This window comes from Triturus cristatus, chromosome 6 (genome assembly GCF_964204655.1).
Source record: "Triturus cristatus chromosome 6, aTriCri1.1, whole genome shotgun sequence".
NCBI lineage: Eukaryota > Metazoa > Chordata > Amphibia > Caudata > Salamandridae > Triturus > Triturus cristatus.
This window is the reverse complement of record NC_140589.1, coordinates 330972984-330994774: the sequence shown is the minus strand read 5'-3', so window position 1 is coordinate 330994774 and position 21791 is coordinate 330972984. Positions and strand designations below refer to the sequence as shown.

The 21791-nt window shown below is 45.8% G+C and overlaps 1 protein-coding gene across 1 annotated transcript in view; it reads right to left on the bottom strand.

The window, feature by feature from the left end:
- The window catches only part of PDIA6 (protein disulfide isomerase family A member 6), a 131285-nt gene that overhangs the window by 44567 nt on the left and 64927 nt on the right, over nt 1-21791 (bottom strand). Inside the window, exons 5-6 of the mRNA XM_085610699.1 lie at nt 14084-14190; nt 598-722 (exon numbers count right to left, since the gene is read on the bottom strand). Coding sequence (XP_085466825.1) covers nt 598-722; nt 14084-14190 — 232 coding nt within the window. The remainder of the gene's footprint in view (nt 1-597; nt 723-14083; nt 14191-21791) is intronic.

The window sequence follows — 21791 nt, the reverse complement described above, 5'->3', positions numbered from 1 at the left end:
CCAGCAATTTTCACTATGCCTCACTGTTAGCATTTGGAATGGAGGGCGAGAGAGAAAGTCACCGCCCACACCCACTTTACCCTCACTCTAGTATGAACAATATATGCTGCTGAGTAAGCCCTGCAAGGAAAACTTCTAATACCACATCAGTTAGAGATAATTGGATTCAGGCATATTAAATTTAACAGTAGCCTTCATAAAGAGCTAGTGGGTTTTAGTATCTAAAATCAGAGTTAAAAATATATACAAGCATAAAAGCTATGCAGCATTTTAAAGAAAAATGCAGGCAACTGCTCAGAAATACCTTTTGAAAAAACTACCTACAATACTAATAAATGAAAATGAAATGAATCTTCTGCGAGTAAAATGTAAGAACATAGGAGACTACATGAGACCAAAGCTTTGAGGTTGTACTTTAGTTTAATGGCAAAGGGAACCTTAAGTAGGGCAGATAAGAAAGGATGCTTTGGTCTCCCTGTACCAGTGGTTGACATACTTTGAAAAACTCAAAGCTCCAAGGAACGAGTTCTCACTCCAGGCTGACAGATTTAGGACCAACACACAAACCATACTCGTAATTAACCAAGACACACTTACGTTTTACAGTGTCCACACCACGGGGCAAAAAACTCTACCAGCCAAACGTCTTCACTGTCAAGCACAGTTGAATCAAAGTTGTCATCGTTTAGTTCAACAACAGCTTTCTTACTGCCTCCTCCACTCTGCAACAAAAAGATAAATTGAAGCTCATTTGCATGTCAAAACAACAAACCACAAATGCACAAAAGTATGCTACAGCGTCAAACATATTCCATCTCACGTTATCTCCAAAATCTAGGGACAATTAGTCTGTTGTTCACCTTCAAAAACAATTTCTGACTCAGTCTCCGATACGGCAATTAAAGATGGTCCAGAACCGTGGTCCTTAAATTGTTGACTCATCTGCACATCTAGGGGTGGGAGGATGCTATGACCAGCAGAAAATGTATACTGTGCGCACAATCCAGCCGCAGTGTTGAACTTCATGGGTTGAAGCAAAGTGGCAGTGATTGATAGATGGGAAGAGATCCACCCAGCCATCTCTTATTAGGTTTGAACAACAGGTGTGTATAATATTAATGGATTACTGGTATTTTTGAACGGCTCACATCAAGGAACAATTTTTTTCTTTGAGTACTCCAAGGGAACGCATGCGTTTCCTTGCTCTCTCCCTCATATGACCTCACCCTTGTTTGTCCGTAGACGCACAACAGGTATATTTCGGTCAGAGTGGACATTATCTTGTTAGTTTTCATGCAACATTCTGGATGCAGGAGATAAAACAACAAAGACCTTGGCACACAAAGGCAGCATTTATGGCCCTGGAAGAGGGATAGGCTGCTACACTCATTAAGCCAGCCCTGGAGACAGAAGGCATTCTTTGAGTGATTGGAAGGAAATGTCTTTTCTCTTGAGGGGCCGAGGGCTGCTGCAGAGCCCCAAATGGCAGCAGCATTTTGTCCCTCCCGTTTTCCTTTAAATTACGACAATTTTTTATTCACAACCCCACAAAGCAGTTGTGTTAGTACCTGCATCTATTTCACTGATTTTTGTAAAATTAGGTTCACATGCACTAGGCTTTAAAATTTCTGATTTACTAAGACTGAAAATCCTGAATTTTAATGTTCTTTATTTATCTATTATTTTGTTTTTAACACGGACACAAGCAACCATTGATAAAACAAATATCTTGGCACTCAGATTATACAGGTGAGACCAACTGTTTTTCTTTATTCTGGTTTATGACTGCCTTCTATCCAATGGTCAAGTAGACATCAGAAGTAACACTCACATCCTGGCAAAGAGAGAGAAAAAAAAAGAAAATCTGTCAAATTACCACAAGAAGACACAGCAGTTATTGTATATCCCGACTCTGTAATAGCAAGGAAAGAAACATGCCTATTCAGTACTATTTCATTTAACTTTTATGCAGATGTACATGGATATCAAACCTAATAACTACCCTTTTCTCAGTACACAACACAAGCTGTACTGGTTTTGGCTCTCAAAATATTGCTAACCAACTCAATGGCGCACCTAAGGCAAGCCCGTCTGTGCCCGGACGTCGCCAGGAGCCAGGGATTCTGTCCCACCCAAAACTCAAAGACTTTTAGTTACTCCGGCGAAGAACTACGGGCTCTACTTGGAGTAGATATCTGCGGGACTCATAGTTGGGGCCCAGATGAGCGCCCTTTCGTCTGTGAACATTGCACTTTTAGACTGTCTCCCTCGAAGCACTCTACATCATGTGGCCCCAGGATGTCGACATACACTCTTCTGAGCATTAATTGTCGCTCACTGCCTAAACATCATGCTGAAGTGTTAGATCTTCTCCAGGAACAGTCACCTGAGATCCTTTTTCTAACTGAAATGTGGCTATGCGCGTCCTCTGTGGCCATACCAGCTCTTACCCTTCCTACAGGCTATGCCATACGTAGCATAAACAGAACTAGAGGGGGTGGTATCGCGATCATATACAAATCAACTCACTCTTGTAGTTTGTCCCCTCTAGATCTCCCAGACTGTGAGAGCGCATTTTTTAAAATGACATTGAGCGCAAACTTCACCTTCTCTGGCTTCATCATCTGCCGACCTCCTGGCCCATCAAAAATCTTTAAAGAAGCCCTGATAAACACTGTCACAGCTCTAGCTCTGCAGACCGCAAATTTTAATATTATAGGAGATTTGAACCTCCACCTAGAGCTACAAGAATCCCCGGAGATTCTCAGCTTCTTAAGGGACCTGGCAGCTTGCCAACTGACTCAATTGGCCCCTAGTGCTACGCACAAAGTGGGACATCTCCTTGACCCTATATTTTCTAACCTAGAGTCACTAGAAGTTCTCTCACCGCTTCCTATGATCTGGACAGATCATTTCCTCGTTCTAATGCGGTTAAGGAAGGTGGCTCCAAGTCCCAGCCTAACCAGCATCCCTCACTAAAACGGCCCTGGCATAAATTAAATCAAGCGGACCTCCTTACAGCTTTGAGCTCAAAGCCTCTGGTAAAATCTAATAACATGGAAGAGGCTGACGCACTCTTTCTTTCAAAGGTGAATAACCCAAGCCTTAGACACTTGCATTCCCCTCAAACTCACTCACTCCAAAAGTACCCGGGTCAACGCCTGGTTTAATGAAGAGCTAACCCTTGCCAGGAAAAACTGTAAAATTTTGGAAAGATCTTGGAGGAGATCATATGACCCCAAGGCCAAAGGACTATATAGAGCGGCTATTAAATCCTACCATAAGTTGGTGCGCAAAACCAGAGCAGCTCATTACTCTAGTTTGATTACCACAAGCACCAATCGTAGCAAAACTATATTCTCTATACTGAAGGATTTGATCTCCTCCCCAGCGGAATAAGGCAATATTATTTCCTCCGACCAACACTGTGATGAGCTGGCGACCTTCTTCCTGAAGAAGGTTGAAGATATCTACCAAACGTTTGGTCATGGTTCATCCTCCAGTGTCTGTGGGAAGAATGATCACGTAGGCTCTGAGACTGTCCTTCTTGCATCATTTCCCTCTATCCCCTTAAATGAGCTAGACAGATTAATGGTCAAAATCAAATCAGGATCTCCAGACTACCCCCTTAAACCAGACGCTTTCAGGAAAATTCAACAAGGTCTTCTACCTGAATGTCTAGAGCTACTTAATCTATCCCTTTCTACAGCGGTAATGCCCAAGTCATGGAAGGATGCTTAAGTAGTTCCTTTACTCAACAAACCAACGCTTGACATCTCTAAACCGGAAAACTACTGCCCGTTCTCACTGCTCCCTTTTCTTTCCAAAATCCTGGAAGCACACGTGAACTCTACACGAACGCATTTCTTAGAAACCAACCACATACTCGAGAATTCACAGAACGGTTTCCAACCACAGTACAGTACAGAGTCGGCTCTATTGGCTGTGGAAGAACAACTCAAATCCGTGCTAGATGCCGGCAGAACATCAGCACTGGTGCTGCTGGATCTAAGCGCGGCATTTGACACAGACACACACAGACACACACACACACACATACAGACAAACACACACAGACACACACAGACACACACAGGTGTCATACACCGACGACACCCAACTGGTGATCGCCTTGTACAATAATCCCAATCAAGACAAAATAAAATTTAAAGAAGATATCTCGATCGCAGAATGGATGACAGCTAACTGTCTGCAACTGAACTCCACCAAATCGGAGAACCTCCTGGTTGGCAGAGAATCCCATCTATGGACGAATGAATGGTGGCCTCTGGCACTTGGTGACCCCCCCCCCCCCCCCCAGACCCTAAACCCGTGGTGAAAAATTTGGGATTCATACTTGATAAAGATCTTAATCTTGAAATGCATGCCAAATCAGTGGCCGGGAAGTGTTTCGGACTACTGCACGGCCTCAGACCGATTTTGGGTCTTTTTGATGCCCTAACACACCAGTTGATTATTCAAGCCTCTATCCTGGCCCGCCTGGACTACTGTAATGTGCTCTTTCTCGGCTCTAATAAATCTGTGCTTAATAGATTGCAGCGGGTCCAGAACGCGGCAGTACGCGCCATCTTTGCCCTTCCTAAATTGAGCCATGCCTCTAATCTCCTCAGTCGCCTACACTGGCTACCCATCAAACAGTGTGTTCGCTTTAAGACGCTTTGCATCACGCACAAGATACCGACAGGAATCGCCCCAGACATTCTAGGCGATCTGTGCACTCTGAACACCCCATCACGTGCACTGCGTTCGGCGAACCAGTGTCTTGCACGTATCCCTCATATACGCAAAATTAGATCGGGCGGCCGCTCTTTTAGATGTCTGGGCCCCGCTCTTTGGAATTCTCTTCCCCTACACATCCGCAGTAACCTCGATCATCAGGCCTTCAGACGTCTTGTGAAGACCTGTCTCTTCTCTCAGGTCTAACCCCTTGATCCTGTCATCTGCCTAGTCTTGCTCCAGCGCTGGGACGCCTCTTTGCCGAGGCAGCCATAAGCTTTATAAGTATTTTAATCTAATCTAATGGCATTCATTTTATAAATTCCCTAGAAATTAAAAGTTTGATTGTGTTGTGCAAGGACTACAACTTATGCAGAGTTGGTCACAGGCAAAACTTTGAAGCATGCGAATAATCCACATTATTTTCCAGCATCAGAACGTGTAATCTGCAAGTTACCCAAGGACATCTGCAATAACAGCAAGAACCCACTGCCCTATCTTAGTAAGAGTGGTTTGTGGAACTTTTAGAGTTACATGCAGCGCTAAACGAAGGACACAGTAACAGCTTCTAACTTGGAAATAATTTCAAAAAGCAGAGCACTGCATGTCTGCAAGTCAAAACTGCAGACCCACAGATGAAAGTTTTATTCTTCAAACAAATAAAAGTCCATATATCATAATCCTGATCATGAGTAGATTGATTAGACAAATTGTTGACACGTAGATATATGAGCCAAACAGTTCAGTTGGACAAAATGTTGACACGTAGATGAAAGAACCATACAGCCGACACGTGTATCGTCGCTGAAAGCGACTTTTTCAAGGCTCAAACACTAGAAATCAGATGGCATTCAACAACTTGAACTCGGTCTGCACAGTTGTCTAGGAACCCGTCATGTGTAACACCGAATAACTCCGTATTTTCCGAACATATAGTAGAAGCCAAAGAAGTGCTCAAAATTTAGACTAAATCCGGGCCCAAGTAAACGCCCTCCGGGATTTTGATAACATCCCTTAGTACTCGAGAAAAGTATAACACGCGACCCGTAAATAAGAACCGAAGAAGCTTCTAACTTGTAAAACTGTGAAAACTGTATGCATGTGTCTATATGTACATACATATGTATCATGTGCATAGGCAACTGTAATTTACACTCATTCTTGCTCACAACAACATGTTCTCTGCACAGAGCAGCAAAGGTGTCTATCACTTTTCTGATGGTAAGGTATAAAGTCCTGGTTTTTGCTAGAAGCAAAGTTGGCAGGGGATGCAATGTAGCCCCAGCAGTGCCTGCAGCACAGAATGACCCCCCCCATGCCATTTGAAAGGCAGAATTGGGTTCACCCACTGACACCAAGGCCTTTCTGTAATGGTTTTGCAGCAGGCCCATACTTCTGTGTAATGGTACCATGCAGCACCCTTAGAGCAGCCACATTAGAAGCTGCAGAATAAAGAAGAGCCATACCACACAATTTAACTGCCTGTGAATACTATTAGATGAAGAGCTTTAACTGCCTTGGAGTTTAAAGGGCTGTGCAGGTCAGGCAACTGGCTCTAGGGGCTAGTAGAGGATGTCTAAATGTCTTGATGATACAAAAGGTTATTTCATTGCTCAAAATGATCACTTGAGCACAGGTGCTTGGAGGCTACCTGAGGGTCAGTAAAGAAGGTCTGAGAACAAGCTGGAGTGAGGGTTTTGGGTGCATGAGAGTTTGAGAGCAAGTTGCAGCATCTTACATGATCTAAAGACTAGAAAGGTGGTGCGAAGGGTCCAAGCACAGAATGAACAAGGATGACCTAAGGAATGGAAGTGTGAGCTAAGGGAATCAGGCTAGTGTTTCTCTGGGCTTGCTAAAGTCTCTGCTGAGACAGAAGTGGGTAAGCTGTGGGCAGATTGATGGTGTCTATAAGAAGGAAAGGCAGAGCCATCTATAACGTGTTTACAAAACCCAGTGCAGACAGGGGACCGGAGCATCAGCCAAGGGTGACTCAAGAAAAGTTGAATATCCAACTGCCAGCTGGAGGTGTCTGCTGAAATGTTGGAGCCTTGTGAACCATATATACAGGTCTCAGAACGGACAGAAAAATTCCGAGGGTGACTGAGAATTAGCTTTTGGTTGTCTGAGGTAAAGCTTGGAACCTCTTAAGAAATGTGGTAGGGTCTACAAAGGTGAGAAGATGTCCAGCAAGGACCAGCTGAAGTACGGGGTACTAGCCAAGGGCACCTGAGTGCCGAAGGACAATTTGGGGTGGCAACATGATGGCCCTCTTTACAGCCAGGACAGAGGCGGTAGCACGCCCCTGTCCCTCACTCTAGGCCCTATCCAAACACTTGGTTTTCTACTACTCAAGTTAGACCTGCTCTGTCCTTCGATTGCTGCTGTACCTGCTAATGTCTTAGTGAAACTTCCAGTACGAAGACACCTGCCATGCCACTTCTGCATGGAGGGAAATCTTGCCATGCTGCTGCGATAAGTGTTCTTAGTGTTAGAACTTGCACTGCTGCTGTCTGCATGGTCCGCGGTTAGAGTGTGTGGGAAGCTTGCACTGAGGGCATGGGCTCCAGATTTACATACGATTTTTGCAAATCTAGTGACTTTGACTCTAGTGCAAATATTTTGATGGAGGCTTTGAGACACTGACTAGAGTTGGGCATATAGTAAAGACAAAACTAAACATTTTACATCTCCTTTAGACATGTATTACACTGACAAAATATACTACCAATATGTTTTTACAGGACCAACTAGATTTCAATGCCAGACTTAAAAATAAACCATGGAAACAGTCCAGCCTGAACTGCCAAGCCAGGTCTTCTCTGAACCGGAAACAAGCATCCTGTGACCGGTTTCTGGGTAACATTCTTCATCAGCCAGGCTAACTTGAATCCAGTGGTAAAGTGAGCAAGGGACCCACGTCTGGGCATACCCTGCCAACTTAGGGCGAACAAAGCAAACACAAGGAGATGATGGACAGAGCGCTGAAACTTTTCAGACCCTCAACCCCAGTCACAGATCTGGGTTGAATCCATCATCATTTGTAGGGTATGCCCAGACATGGGTCCCTTGCTCACTTTGCCACTGGATTGAAGCTAGCCTGGCTGATGAGGCGTCTTACCCCGAAACCGGTCCCAGGATGCTGGTTTATGGTTCAGGGAAGACCTGGTTTGGCAGTTCGGGCTAGACTGTTCCCATGAGGCATAGGGTCAAGACTGATTAGCATATAGCTGGGTCTGAACTGAGGTGGCGAACTGAGCTAAAGAAGGATGGTGGATTCAACCCAGATCTGTGACTAGGGTTGAGTGTCTGAAAAGTTTCAGCGCTCGGTTCATCATCTCTTTGTGTTTACCATGAAAAGGGGGTTCCTTACTGTAAAGTCGGTAGAACTTTAGCAGTGTAATAGACAATTTAGAATGCGAGGATAAATGTATTCTCTGGAAGATTGAAGTAGTAGTGGATTGGAAAGCTGTGTACTGGAGGTAACTTAATGGACCGAATAAACTTAGATATTTAATTACCATACGCCTGGTGAATCTTTACCCTTACATTGTAATCGGCTTGCAGAACAGAGAGGATGGGAGGGCCAGTAAGCAATCTACAGCTAGATGGAGTCTCTACCAGATAAGGTGTTACAGCACGTAAGTAAATCATCTGATAGAGGCTTCTAGCCGCAGATTCCCTACCTTAGAATACATACTCAAGCAATATCTCCCCGAAGGTAGCTCTGCAAAGCCAATTAAAATCAGAAAGTCCTATGGACCGAACGGGCGAAGTATCCGTAATGGCGGACTAGACTGTCCAGACAGTAGTGAATGGTGAATATGTGCAGGAATGCCCACGCTGCTGCCTCACAGATATCCAGGGCAGAGACACTGCACACTAACATAGTGGTCACAGCCTTGGCTCTAGTGGAGTAAGCCCGCAAGCCCTCTGGGGGTTGCCTCTTGGCCAGTGCATAGCAGATCTTAATGCATAGAACGATCCATCTCGAGATGGTGCATTTCTGCACCACCTTCCCTTCTTTAGCTCCTACATAACCCACAAAGAGTTGATCGTCCACCAGGAACTCTCTTGTGAGTCCAGATATATCGACAACGCTCCTATTGGGTCAGACGGTGGAGTCTCTCCTCCTCTTTGGAGGGATGAGGCAGAGCAAAAACGGTAGGCAGGAGGATTCTCTGCCCTACATGGAAGGGAGCCATAACCTTTGGAAGGAAGGAGGCATGTGTCCGGATATCCAGTTTGTCTAGGTAGAAGATGGTTTAAGGAGAGTGCACAGAGTGTCCACAATTCGCTGACCCTCCTGGCCGATGTTCTGGCCAACAGCCTAAGAGGCTCAAATGGAGCACATATCAGAAAGGTGAGGACAAGGTTGGGGCATGATGAATGGCATGGTTGGTCCGGTGGTTTGGGGCCTTTTTTGCAGGCCTTCAAGGAACCTAGCCACAACAGGTGACCTAAACAGAGAAAGCTGGTCCGGCAACTGCAAAAAGGTTTCAACGGCAGAGAGCTATACTTTAACTGTGCCCAGAGCAGAGCCGCGCTCGGCCAAAGATAAAAAAAAACAAAAGAACCTTGGATAAAGGTGAAGAAAGAGGGTCAACGTTGTGGGAAGCACACCATGACACAAACTTATCCCAAGGACAGGCATTTAGAGACTTAGAGGGATGCCTGGCTGCCAAATAACATCACAGACTTCGGGAGGAAGGGCGAAATCTGTAAGCTGTCGCCTCTCAATCTCCACTCATGAAGGTGAAGGGTGCGCAGTTTCGGGTGTAGGGCCCTCCCCAAATATTACCAAGTCTCTCCTCACTGCTGAAAGAGAGCTTGCACCACCTCTGGATGGAGACGCCAGTAGTGAACCGCTTGGTATCTTCGGATGAGTTTTTCCGCTCTGGTGCTCAGAGAGCCCACCAGGTGCTGAACCACCAGGGAAATGTCCTGACTTACCAGCCATGTCCAAAGGCACAAGGCCTCTTGACAGATGGTTCATAACACCACCATGCCCTGTTTGTTGCAGTATCACATGGCAGTGGTCATTTCCGTGAACACCTGTACCAACCTACCTCTGATCAAAGGAAGAAAAGCTTTCAATGCAAAGTGAATCACCTGAAACTTCATCAGGCTGATGTGGAGTGCACACTCCGTGGGAGACTAGAGTCCTCTTTTCTCCACCTCACCAAGATGCCTGTCCCAGCAAAGGAGTGACATCTGTCACTATAGTCAGATCAGGCTGGGGAAGGGAGAGTAGTCTACCACTGATTAAACTGCGGTTCATTAGCTACCACAGCAGATTGTTCCCTCCGAGATCTAGACCACGTTGGAGAGATTACCCTGATGCTGCGCCCACTGGGTCTCTGGGTCGGACTGCAAAGCTTGCATATGCCAGCGGGAAAGCTTTACCAGCCTCAGTGTCAGTCTAACTGAAATCCAGCAGAGAAGCTGAAAGATCGGAATCATAACCTAAATATCCAGGACTGCCATTCGGGAAGATAGGCCTAAAACAGACTGTGTACAGAACAACTCCATTGAAAGGGTGCATCTGAGAGGAAGTCGGTGAGACTTCGGCATGTTGATAGTGACCCACAGCGAGTACAGGAGGTTCGCCATAGTCTGAAGGTGAGAGACGACCACATGGAGTGAACCTGCCTTGAACAGCCAATTGTCGAGGTAGGGGGAACACTCTACAGATAAACTGCAACCGCCACAATCACTTTGGTGAACACCCGAGAAGCGCTGATAACACATTAAGGGAGCACAAACAAACAAAGTTCTTGGCCCATTATGAGGTAATCGTCTATGGGCAGGCAGGAAGGGGATGTTGAAATCATTGCCCTGCAAGTCCAACACTACCATCCAATCTCCTGGGTTCAAGGCAGATAGGACTAAGGCGAGCGTGAGCATTTTGAACATCTTATTCAGGAGAGGTTGAGAAGGCGCAGATATCGAAAAGGATGATCAGTAGGACCCAGCTGTCTTATGTCACTGACTGCCACTGGGGCAAGTGATGGCATATTCTGCCTAGCACTGGGTGCCCATGATGGTCACAGGGCAAACTAAAGAGGCTTTGAAGCAGTGGCTGCTGGGAGTGGGGATTGGATTGACCTGTCCGCTGGCCGATCATCCCACGTTGCCTATGGAACCCACGCCTTCGACCAAGAAAAGGTATCCACAGACTTTAATTCCCTATCCCGTGGAGTGGTAGGGAACGCGTGAGGGTTAACTCAGGATGTGGAGGCTTGGAACACCAGGAGTGGGGAGCTGGGTAAGGAAACTGGGGTCCCCAGAAGCGGCGTGATGGCTTCAGGCAATAGTCTTATGCACAGGAGCCCCTGTACAGGGCTTGGAACTGGCCCAGAGTTGGACGTCTGTACAGGCTTCACTGAAGGAGTAGAGTTTCAAATGAGGGGGCTCCTGGCTGAAGCACCTCCATTAAGACGTTAGTCTTGATTGCCACCGTGGGCAACTGAAGGTTCAAGACCTCAACCGCCTGTGCACCAACACTGCAAATGAGGCTCCCTCCTCCATAGCCACAGTAGGAGGAGACCAGACTAGTGTCAGGTGAGCTGCCTAAACCACAGGCCTCTGCCATTTCCTCATACCAGTTGTCCTGTTCCTCATCGGGGAGCTTTTAACCCCAGGGGCCCATAGGACTCCTATTTTTCTTCTTTTCAATGCCTATCAAACAAATAAGACACTGACTCCACTCTGGGAAGCACGGGCCTGGTCGGCGTCTGACGACGCCAATTTGGCTCTGTGTCGGAGAAAGTTGGCACCTTAAGCCATTCTCCTTAAAACACTTTCTTGATCTACGAAAGATCAGAAGAGAAGACCTGCTGTCCCTGATCCAAGAGGAGGCCTGAAGAACTGGACCTGCTCTCTCTTTTACCCAGGACAAAGAAGGGAACACCAAGGGTCAGCTGGTTGGCCTCCTATGTGGCTAAAGGGACACAATAAGCTGCAAGAATTCACCTGACAAGTGGGAACTTGATTGGGACTTCACTGTGCTGTTGGTCAATATCCAACACCCTCAGAGTCTCAAAATGCCCTCCCCAGAGATTGTGAGGCCTTAGAAGTGTACTCCTGTGATTGTTTGGGCACCAGAAAAAAGTTTGGAAACTTTGAAAATATTTTCCTCCACAACTACATCGGGATCTGCACAAAAAAGTATCCGACTGGTAGTTTTACAGCATTAGACTGAATTTCAGCTTTGTCCCCGTCAAGGTTTCCAGCGCCTATGATAAAATGACTAATTGCCATTATGTGTCCCATTCTGTAAAGCTCTAGCAAGACCAAATTGCTTAAAGTACCTGGCCTTTGGTTCCATAGCAGCAGCTTCAATTTCAGTGGAGGCCTACACGGGGATGATGTTTTCTTCTCAAAAAGTGATGACGTCTTTCTGCTTTGGGATTTTTTTTTTTTACTTCCAGACTTTCGTTGGAACAGACCCACTTATATCTGACCATGACTGGGTCAGTCTCAAATCATGCCTTGGTTCCAGTCTACTGCTTTAATATACTATTACTGGTGTTTTGTGCTGTCTGGCGTTATTTTCACTTACATCTTAAAAATGTGTATATCTGGCTCCCCTTGTGGCATTTTACTTATAAAATCTTTATTTTAAAATTGGTGATGGAATTTTATTGTATTTTGTGTAACTTTGGTTTATGGTGTGTGCTCTACTTAAATATTTTACACATTGTCTTTGGTTTAAGCTTGACTGCTTTGGGTCACATTTCCAAGGATTTAGCATGTATTAACATTTTTTAACTTGTGGGACATCTAGTAGGTGGTTGCCTAATCCTTTGAGGTTGAAACTTGTCCATCTCAAATAATCCTTTATCCAACAATGTACTCTTTATAGCTGTCAAGTGGATCCAACGATTGTAGACTATGGCTGGCCATGATGGTGTTGTCCTGTTCCAGGAAAAGGACGCCATACTGGTATGCATTTCCTCGACAAATGCCTGGAGACAGCAGGAGGAGGAGGAAAATAATTACCTTTAGGGCACTTCTTTTTTTTAATGTGAGTGTTGAGCTGTTGGCTTTGCCAATGTTTGTCTGTACAGTATACTTTTTAAAAAAAAAAAATCAAAATAGTGGAGGAAAAGCAAACATGGCATCTTAACACTGTGCGTTGAATTCAATGTTTTCAATCTTTATAAATGCCATGATGTTTTTTTAAAATACTTTTCACTCCGTAAACTCTAAACATTTATTACACTGCAGCATTAAAAATACCAATACTTGAATATGTCATTTTGTAGGTATGTTTTGCCTGCATGTGCTTTGTTTCCTTTAAGGCGAAAGTGTGCCATGTGTTTTTTATGTCGTATGGTTTGGACGGTTGCAGCAGTCCGGAAACGTTTGCCTGATTTTAAGATGCCACCTTGAGAAGCAACGTACGCATGTGCAGGTGTGTGTAAATCATAGACAAGCATTTGCAATGTAATAGGTCTCGCATTTACGCAAGTTTTAGGTATTGGAATTGTAAATGACGTGTTTTATTCAGGTTTTAAAAACCAAAACATAAATAAAAGGCATTGTCATTTACAATGCCAAAGGCATCACGGCCAACAGGAGGGTGGGCAAGGGTGGGTGGAGAGGCTTAGGCACAGACATGGGCTGGCGGGAGGGGGCAGAACAGGAAGGGCGGGGGGGAGGGGGGGGGGGGGGTTTAACTATGGACGACAATGGGGTGTGGGGGGGCGGATTTAAAGAACGCACCAATGCGCGTCGTGCCTGCAGTAATAGAAACTCAAGAAAATAGTGCTCACAGTCTAACACATACCGTGCACGGTGACAAATGAAGAGGAGGCGGGACTAACAACCCTATTTTCGAATCAGAAGCCAGTATTTAGGACAGACAATGACACAAGCCAATGGCAAATATGGGCGGAGAGTGGGCAGGGCTTCTATTCGTTACTACTCTACCACAAGTCTCGCAGAGCAGCGCATGCATGCTGGCTCTAGGCTCGACCTAAAAAGAGGAAGTCAAGCCATTGAATAAAGAGCAAGCAAAGGAGAATGTCAATAAAGCTAACAATGGTTAGTAATAGGTGGGCAGCAAGCCCACTATAAGTTCACAATAGGCCTTTCGCAAATCAGAAACCTTCTGAGGTCTGGCAAGCTTAACCTAAAAAGCACTGTTCCCTTCACAAATGTTCACTGTTGCCCCGGTCCTCTCAGATTACTTAAGACTCAAAAGTCGCGTACAAATGGTTAATTCAATACAGCAGATTTCTTTAGGGAGAGAAATATTTGTTTAGCCATACTGGCATCACGACTGATAGTTTCAGGGGCTAGAACAAAAATATTTGTCAAATAGAATTATCGAGACAAATACCTGTCGCCCAGAATCATATCCACTGCTTCTACCACCCAAACGATCCTTGACGAATGATCGCAGAGCATTTAAGGCAGCATCCACAATAGCTTCACCAGTCCTTGCACCTAAAAATGGAACGAAAGGTAAGACACCACAAGATTAAGCGTGAAATTAGCATACATACACATACCCTGGGATTCAGTCAACTGTTCAACAAGATGTTTTGTTACAGTCCGCACATCCAGGTGGTATTACATAAGATGGCAATTCAGCAAAGCAAATAGAACACAGTTATACCACACTTGGATATGTCAGGCTTGCCTAGTGAAGTTAACGTCTCTACATAATGTAGTCCTTTACTCCCAAAACCCAGTAATTACATTTTAGGAATAGCTAGAATAAGAGCTGTAAGAATAGGTTTTTTATTGCCCAAGTGTGCAATTTCACAGCACTGAAAAAGGGCAAATCTTTTCTTTTAGAACAACCTATGCCCTATGCAGTAGGTCAGAGTTTGTTATAGTGAAAAGTCAATTATTAAGGCTTTAGGCAAGATTGGCCCAATGGGAAAGGTTACTGTGAGAAAGTAAAAACAACAGTTGATGTACAGAATGCAGAACAATGTCATACATTCACCCCAGTACAGAGATCTGGGCCTAAATCCATCGGTTTTTTTTGCTCACCATGCCATTACAGTTTGAACCCAGCCATATGCAAATCAGTCTTGACCCTGGGGGTGAATGTTTTGCCAATGTGCCACATTCCGTCCATCATCTTGTGTGTTTTGCTGTTTGCCCTATGTGGGAAGGGTATGCCCAGACGTGGGTCCCGTGCTCACTACGCCACTGGAGTCAAGCTATCCTGGCTGAAAAGGGGTGAAACCCCGAAACCGGTCCTAGGATGCTGGATTCCGGTCCAGGGAAGACATGGCTTGGCAGTTCGGGCTTGACTGTTCCCATGAGGCACACGGTCAAGACTAATTTGCATATGGCCATGTCTGAACTGGGGTGGCGTGGTGAGCAAAATAATGATGGATTAAACCCAGATCTGTGACTGGGGGTGAATGTTTTGCCAATGTGCAACATTCCGCCCATCATCTTGTGGGTTTTGCTATTGTGAGAAAATGCCATCTTTCTTGCATGGTATGCCCCCACTTTTTGCTGAACTGCTGAATGTACTTTGACTGAGTGTGCCCTGAGCTCCTGCCAATCAGGTACCCAGGGCCTATGTTCCTTCCCTAAAAACTATGCTGAGACCTAAAACCCAAATTGGCAAACCCTGGCCATATGTCAGCCCCTGGTAAATGGTACACTAGGTACCCAGGGCCTTGTGACCAGGGAAGGCCTCTCCGGGCTGCAGCACTTATTGTGCCACCCTTAGAGGCCCTGTACCCTAACACAAACACACTGCCCTTGCAGGCAGAGTGTCTGGGTACAGGACAAAACAGAGAATCTACATGGCACGCATCCCTGTGTGCCATGCCCACAACATACACTGCCCTGGCATACATCAGCCACCCCTCTAGCTGGGTGCCTTATGCCAGTGGTGTGGGCACAGTAGCATGATCCCTGCGCCCCTACAGTACCCAGGTCCATTCCTGGGCACTGTAAGTGCAGTGCTGCCATTTAAGAGTATATGGTGCTGGGAGATCGTCAAACACAAGCTCCTCAGCAGCATGATGGCTTCACTGAAGACTGAGAAGTTTGGTATCAAACTTCTCAGCACATTAAACCAGCACTGATGCCAGTGCAGCATCAAATGTACACTGCACGACAGAGGGCATCTTACAGATGCCCCCTGAACCTAGCATACAATCCACGTCTGGTCTGAGGGCATGCCTAGGCTGCCACACAGCAGACATGTTGCTGGACCCCTGGGTAGAGAGCCATCCGCTCTCCTGGGCCTGCAACAATGCACATCCTGGGCAAGGTGCTAGGTCTCCTCCCCCAGGATGGGCAGGGGAAGCTTCAAAGGCATGCCACTTCTGTGAGCTTCTCCAGGCCACTTGCTGTACTCAGCAACTGGCCCCTGCCGGTTCTAAACCCCTTCTCTGGCGGGAAGACTGGCCGGAAACCAAGGAAGGACAGGGGGTGTGCCAGCCTCTGCCAACCCCACCCCTCAGGTGGGAGAGGCAAGGTGAAGCATATCTCCGGGCTCTCGCCATCTTGAAGATGGGGAGCCCTGCCCAATCAGGACTAGGCCACTGCCCCCCACTCCCACAGGAGAGTGGCAGGATAGGGGTTGTACCCACCCCAGGGCAGGGACCCAGTGGTCCCTGCCCTTTACCTACCTGTAACGCCCCTAAATTTAGTATTTAGGGGCACCATGAACCTTCCTTCCTTTGATTCCAGATTACGAAACAGCAAAGAAGATCAAGAAGAAAGAAGACCTGCTGCGCCGCTGCCAACAAGAAGAAGACACCAACTGCTTTGGCCCCAGCCCTACCGGCCTGTCGACCCTCGAACCTGCTCCTGCTAAATCCCGGCAACTCCTGTGGCCAGCAACCTCACAAACCCCGGAGGACCTGGTTACCTTGGGAGCATCTGGGACTCCCACGAGCAGTGGCACTGCTCAAAGCAAGTAACTGACCCCTGGCATCAGCCAGGAACCGCGAACCCTGCACACTGCACTCGCCAACCCTGGCCTGGAGTGGACAAAGACCCAGAGGACGTCCCCACTGCGACTGTGACCCTGAATCCGGCACCCAAGGACCCACCTCTACACTCCCGACTATGCCTGCAGCCTCAGAACCAGGGACCCCCCCAACCGCGATCAACAGAGGGTAAGGTTTCCCGACACCAATAGGCACCCCTGCACCCGGCACCCTGCGGCCCCCTGTGCCCAACTCCTGGGTACCTACCTATCCTCCAACTACCCAACTTACCTTTCGAAGTGGTGGTCACACCTGAAGAATCTTCGTCCCCGAGCTTGCAGCCTTTGTTCGTCCTTGAGTTTTTCCATTGCAATCCATTGAGCGCCCGAAGGCTCAAAAGCACCCTGCACTCAGCCGCCCGAGTGGCCCTGGCAGTGCAACTTCTACTCCTACCTACTTACCCATTTGCCCTGAGCAAGTGACCAGGAGCCCAGCTCCCACAGCCGCATGGCCTGCTAGTCAGCAGCCACCAACCAAGGGCCCCCTGCCTCCCATAGGATAACATTGGGCCTAACTCACTCTGCACCCGGCTGCCCCTGAGGGTGTAACAACTGTACTTACCTGACCCTGGGAGACTCTTGAGTCTATGACCAGAAACTCAAATCTGACACTAGTACTTACCCAAAAGCCGATAACTCACTTTTCTTCCATCGGTTAACATTGACTTGTTTCACGTGAAATTTCTTCTAAGTGTGAAGTGTCTAAACTAATATATTCACCTAAAATCAACCGAGTAACGCAAACGGAAATACTCACCTGCTATAAGGAGAGATCCCAGTGCTGGATCTTGGTGCCCAGCACTGACCCTGAAAAGTACTTACAACCGTACTTACCACTAACTCAATTTTCTTCCATAGGAAACCATTGACTGTTTTTCCGTGAAATTTCTAAGTGTCGATTTTTGCAAACTACAAATATTCTTTAAAAATCGTACCAACTGTGAAAACGTAATTACTTACCTGTTTTAGATAGATGTACCAGTACTGAGCCTAGGAGCCCAGCACTGGATTACAAAAGTAACGAGAACATACTTTACCCGGAACTTTAATTTTCTTCCATAGAAAACCATTGGCGGTTTTTCTGTGAAATTTCTTCTGTCGATTTTGCAAACTTATAAATATTCGTTAAAAATCGCCTGTATAACTTAAACGCAGTTGCTCGACTGCTTACAGCTGGTACACTAGTGCTGCATCCAGCACTGACCTAGAAAAAGTAACGATAACCCCACTTACCTGCTAAGTGAATTTCCTCCCTAGGGACAACATTGGTAATTTGATTAGAAAAAGTTTCTAAGTGTCAACTTTTAAAACAGCAAAATATTGCTTAAAAATCACAACAGTAACTAAAACGTATTTACTCATTTCTTTCCAAGAACTGTCCCAGGACTGAATCTAGGATCCAGTCCTGGAGTTAGAAAAGTAATCAATTGAATACTTAAACTTCTCATTGAGCTCAATGTATTATTGTGTTTGAAATTATGTTGCCTATTGAAACAAACTAACTATTGCATTCAAAAGTCAATTGCCTATTGCAAAGTATTTAACTAAAACATCTAATTCTGAGAAAGTATATTTTGATACCTATTGTTGGTTCTAAAATGAAACAACCATATATTTTTATATACAAACCATTGGCCTAGAGTTCAGTTCTTGAGTGTGTGAGACCATTTGCTGATTGAGTGTGTGCAACAAATGCTTTACACTGTCCTCTGATACTGCCTTACTGCTCGACCAAGCTACCACTTTACAGAGTAAGGTTATATCTAACTTTAGCCTCTGCAAAACCTCTGGGGGCTGTGGACTCTGTACACACTGTACCTATTAGGGAACAGTATATACAGAGCCACTTTCCTACAGTTATGTCATCTGCCATACATCTCTATTATAGAATAGTTAGGACGAAGACCGTAAGCCAAACCTATTTACAGTGAAAGGCTTATGTTAAAAGCCGATAGCCCCTAAGATTGGATTCTTGTTACACTGTTCACAGCTGTAGACATGTATTTTGTTACAAGGAATCTCACAAAATACTGTAGAATGCAATGGTATTGATGAGTTAATCCCACAGAAAAACTCCAGGGTTTAAAGATCTAGAAAGGGGTTATACTGTTTTCACAACTGTAATTATGTATGTACTTTATAAAGATTTGTACTTTAATGAAGGTATGCCTAATGGTAGCCTTTAGGAAAACGTACGTTTGATACAGTCGTTCTGAGTGGATTATGGAGACAAACTCATCACATAGGTTATAGGCCTTGTTGGTAGATCAGGAGGGGTTTGAGATGCCACAGTTCTGGTCCATTTAATATGAAGAGTTATAACAAATGCAGAATACCCTACTTGTTATGAAAAACATATTTAAAGCTGAAATGCCTTTAATGCCTGATAACTGCTACACTGAGATAAAGCCTTTTGTACCTGGATTCTAACAAAAGGTTTTAGTGTTGGTTGGTTATCCATCTGACAAACCCTGGGTGTAGGCGGTCATGGCTGGGGTAATGGGACAGCCAAATTCAACAATGGTCTCTACTGCTCTGCAAGTGACAGCATCCACCCTGAAAACAAATACACTTCAGAGCCAGGGTTAGTGAGCCAGTCCGTCAATTTTACCTTTTATTGGTCTCATTTAACAATTTAATGTATTTTCATATTTTTATTTTGCTTTTACTTACTTATTTTTCAATGTCTCCCATAACTTCTGTAAGAAAGCCCCTTTTTACATGATCAGCCCCACTTTTTGCCTAGTATTCAATGCAATTGTGACTAGAAATACACTAGGTTCCTGCTCATCAGGTTCCACAGTACCAGAACTCTTCCCCAAAAACATAAAACGGTTTCCCCAAATGCAATACTTTTAGCATTCCCTGCAAGTCCCTAGTAAGCGGTACTCGTGGCCCCTTGGGCAAGGAGGCTGAAGAGGGTACCTAAGGGCTGCAGCATGTATAATGCCACCCTAGGGGACCAAACACAAAGACTGCCACTGCAGGCTGCGTGTTTTGGTGCAGACAAAAGTGAAAAAACAACACAGCACTCTGCACTGTGTGCCATACCTGCAGACACTGCATATCATATAGGTAAGTCACCCCTACAGGAGGCCTTACAGCCCAAGGCAGGGTGCACTATATTAAATATGTGGGCATATCTGCACAAGCAGATATGTCTTGTGCTGGTCAGTTTAACTGCTGCCAGTGCAAGTGATCAGGAAAGACATTTTTAGGTCTTGCCTAGTCAGCGCACGCGTTCTCTTCGAAACATGCTGCATCTACTCTGTGGGCTTCGTCCCTGCCCATCATTTTGTATTTGTACTTTTCTATGTCCTTCTGAATACCTAGCTTTTCATTGGCGCATTGGCTGTGTTTGTACCTCCTTTTGGAGTTTGGTTCCCTCCCATGGCTACTGGCCCTATTACATGTACTCCTCCCCTCCTGTCTATTTGGGCGCACTATTTGTCTCTTGTTCTCGTTTTCAAAGAGGAATGGGAAGGCTCTCCTAACAGCATAGCTGCTCCTCACGCTTTGCCATTTGGAGCAGAAATGAAAACAGGGCTTTAAATCTGGTCACAGCGCCCACTTTCATGGTTCACCATTGCACGTCAAATATTTGCTCAGCACAGAGCCCACAGCTGCTCATCGGCACTGCAAAGACTCTGGTGTGAGAAGTCTTGGGCGCAGTGCGTGATGGCCCCTCCTCGCAGTATGGCCTCCGCAGCCTACTAGCGGAATGTGCGTCCCGCAGAAGCCTCACCTCTCCAACTCTTCACGTTGGCTGCTTCATGTAAACAACCTTGGCTCCATTTACAATCACTTTACTGGGAAAGGTTGTGTGCCAGAATCTGTCGTAAAAATAATAATGTGCAACACAGTAAAAAAAAAGAAAACACGCAGGGATTGGCAATTTAAGGAAATGCACAATGTCACAGATGCAGCTGCGACTTGCCGTACTGAAGTCCTTACAGTGCCGCGACTTACGGTACTGCAAGGACTCCAGTATGAAAAGCCTTGAGCACAGCGAATAATGCTGGCCACTCGTCCCTGTCTGGACATCACAGCCTAGTTGTGGAATCCACATCCCGCTGAGTTCCCTCCTACCTGGCTCCTCATGCTGGCTGCTTCACAGAAACAAACCTCGACTATATTTAAAAGCACTTGTTCATTTAAATGTCTGCTGCGGGTAAATGAAGATACCGATCTGTGGGGGTGAATGGAGAGGACCCTATTGGCTTTACCGCTTGTTCTAAAGGCCAGCTGCTTCCCTGCAAAAATCCGGTGTTATTCACAGGCTGCAGTCCCTTTCTCGTGGGGCCTCCATCCATGTTAATTCTTTACTGTCTGAGGCAGCACTGAGCATATTCACCCGCACATCGTGGACGGTCATGTTGAATACCTGCAGCACGTCTCTCTTGCCCGCCGAGGCTACATTAACTGCTTCCAATTTGATGTGGGAGAATGGTTTTATTCTCCACAGACCGACACCTCGTTGGGTTCAAGCTCGTAGGATGCACAGGAAGCTTCTGTATGTACTTGTACGTAGCAGGTTCAAGGCTCTCTGTGTCTTTGGACTCATTTTTTCCTAAGTTTTCAGTGTGTGTTATTGACGTGAACGGACGCACTACCCTAGTCTATTTTGAAAACGGCGATACTGGAATTAAATTGTGAGCCCCAATACGCTAAGGAAGCTGCATTTCACTTGGTTTGCCAAGTTCATCTTTTTGGTTGTCCGGCTTTCTAGGGGCACAGACTTGACAGTTGAGTCTGCCATAGCTCTAGTGTCTTTCAGAGACACCAGCCAGGCCAATTTGCTTCACCCTAGAAGCAAATAAGAACCACACTCAAAGCAGACACAACACCAGGTGATCTTCAAATGTGTTGCCGTTTTTTCATAGTTCTACTAAAATCGACTAACCAACCTATAGTGTGCCGAGATATTTTAGATGTCCGCTCATCCTAATCTTCCGAGGGTCCGACACAGCAAACGTCCCACCCTGTGTATGGTAAGGGGGCGCAATGCTGGCCCAGAAATGGGGCACTGCTATGTGGCAGTCGGTTGAAGTGAGTGCCCTTTCTTCTTCTTCTGTTC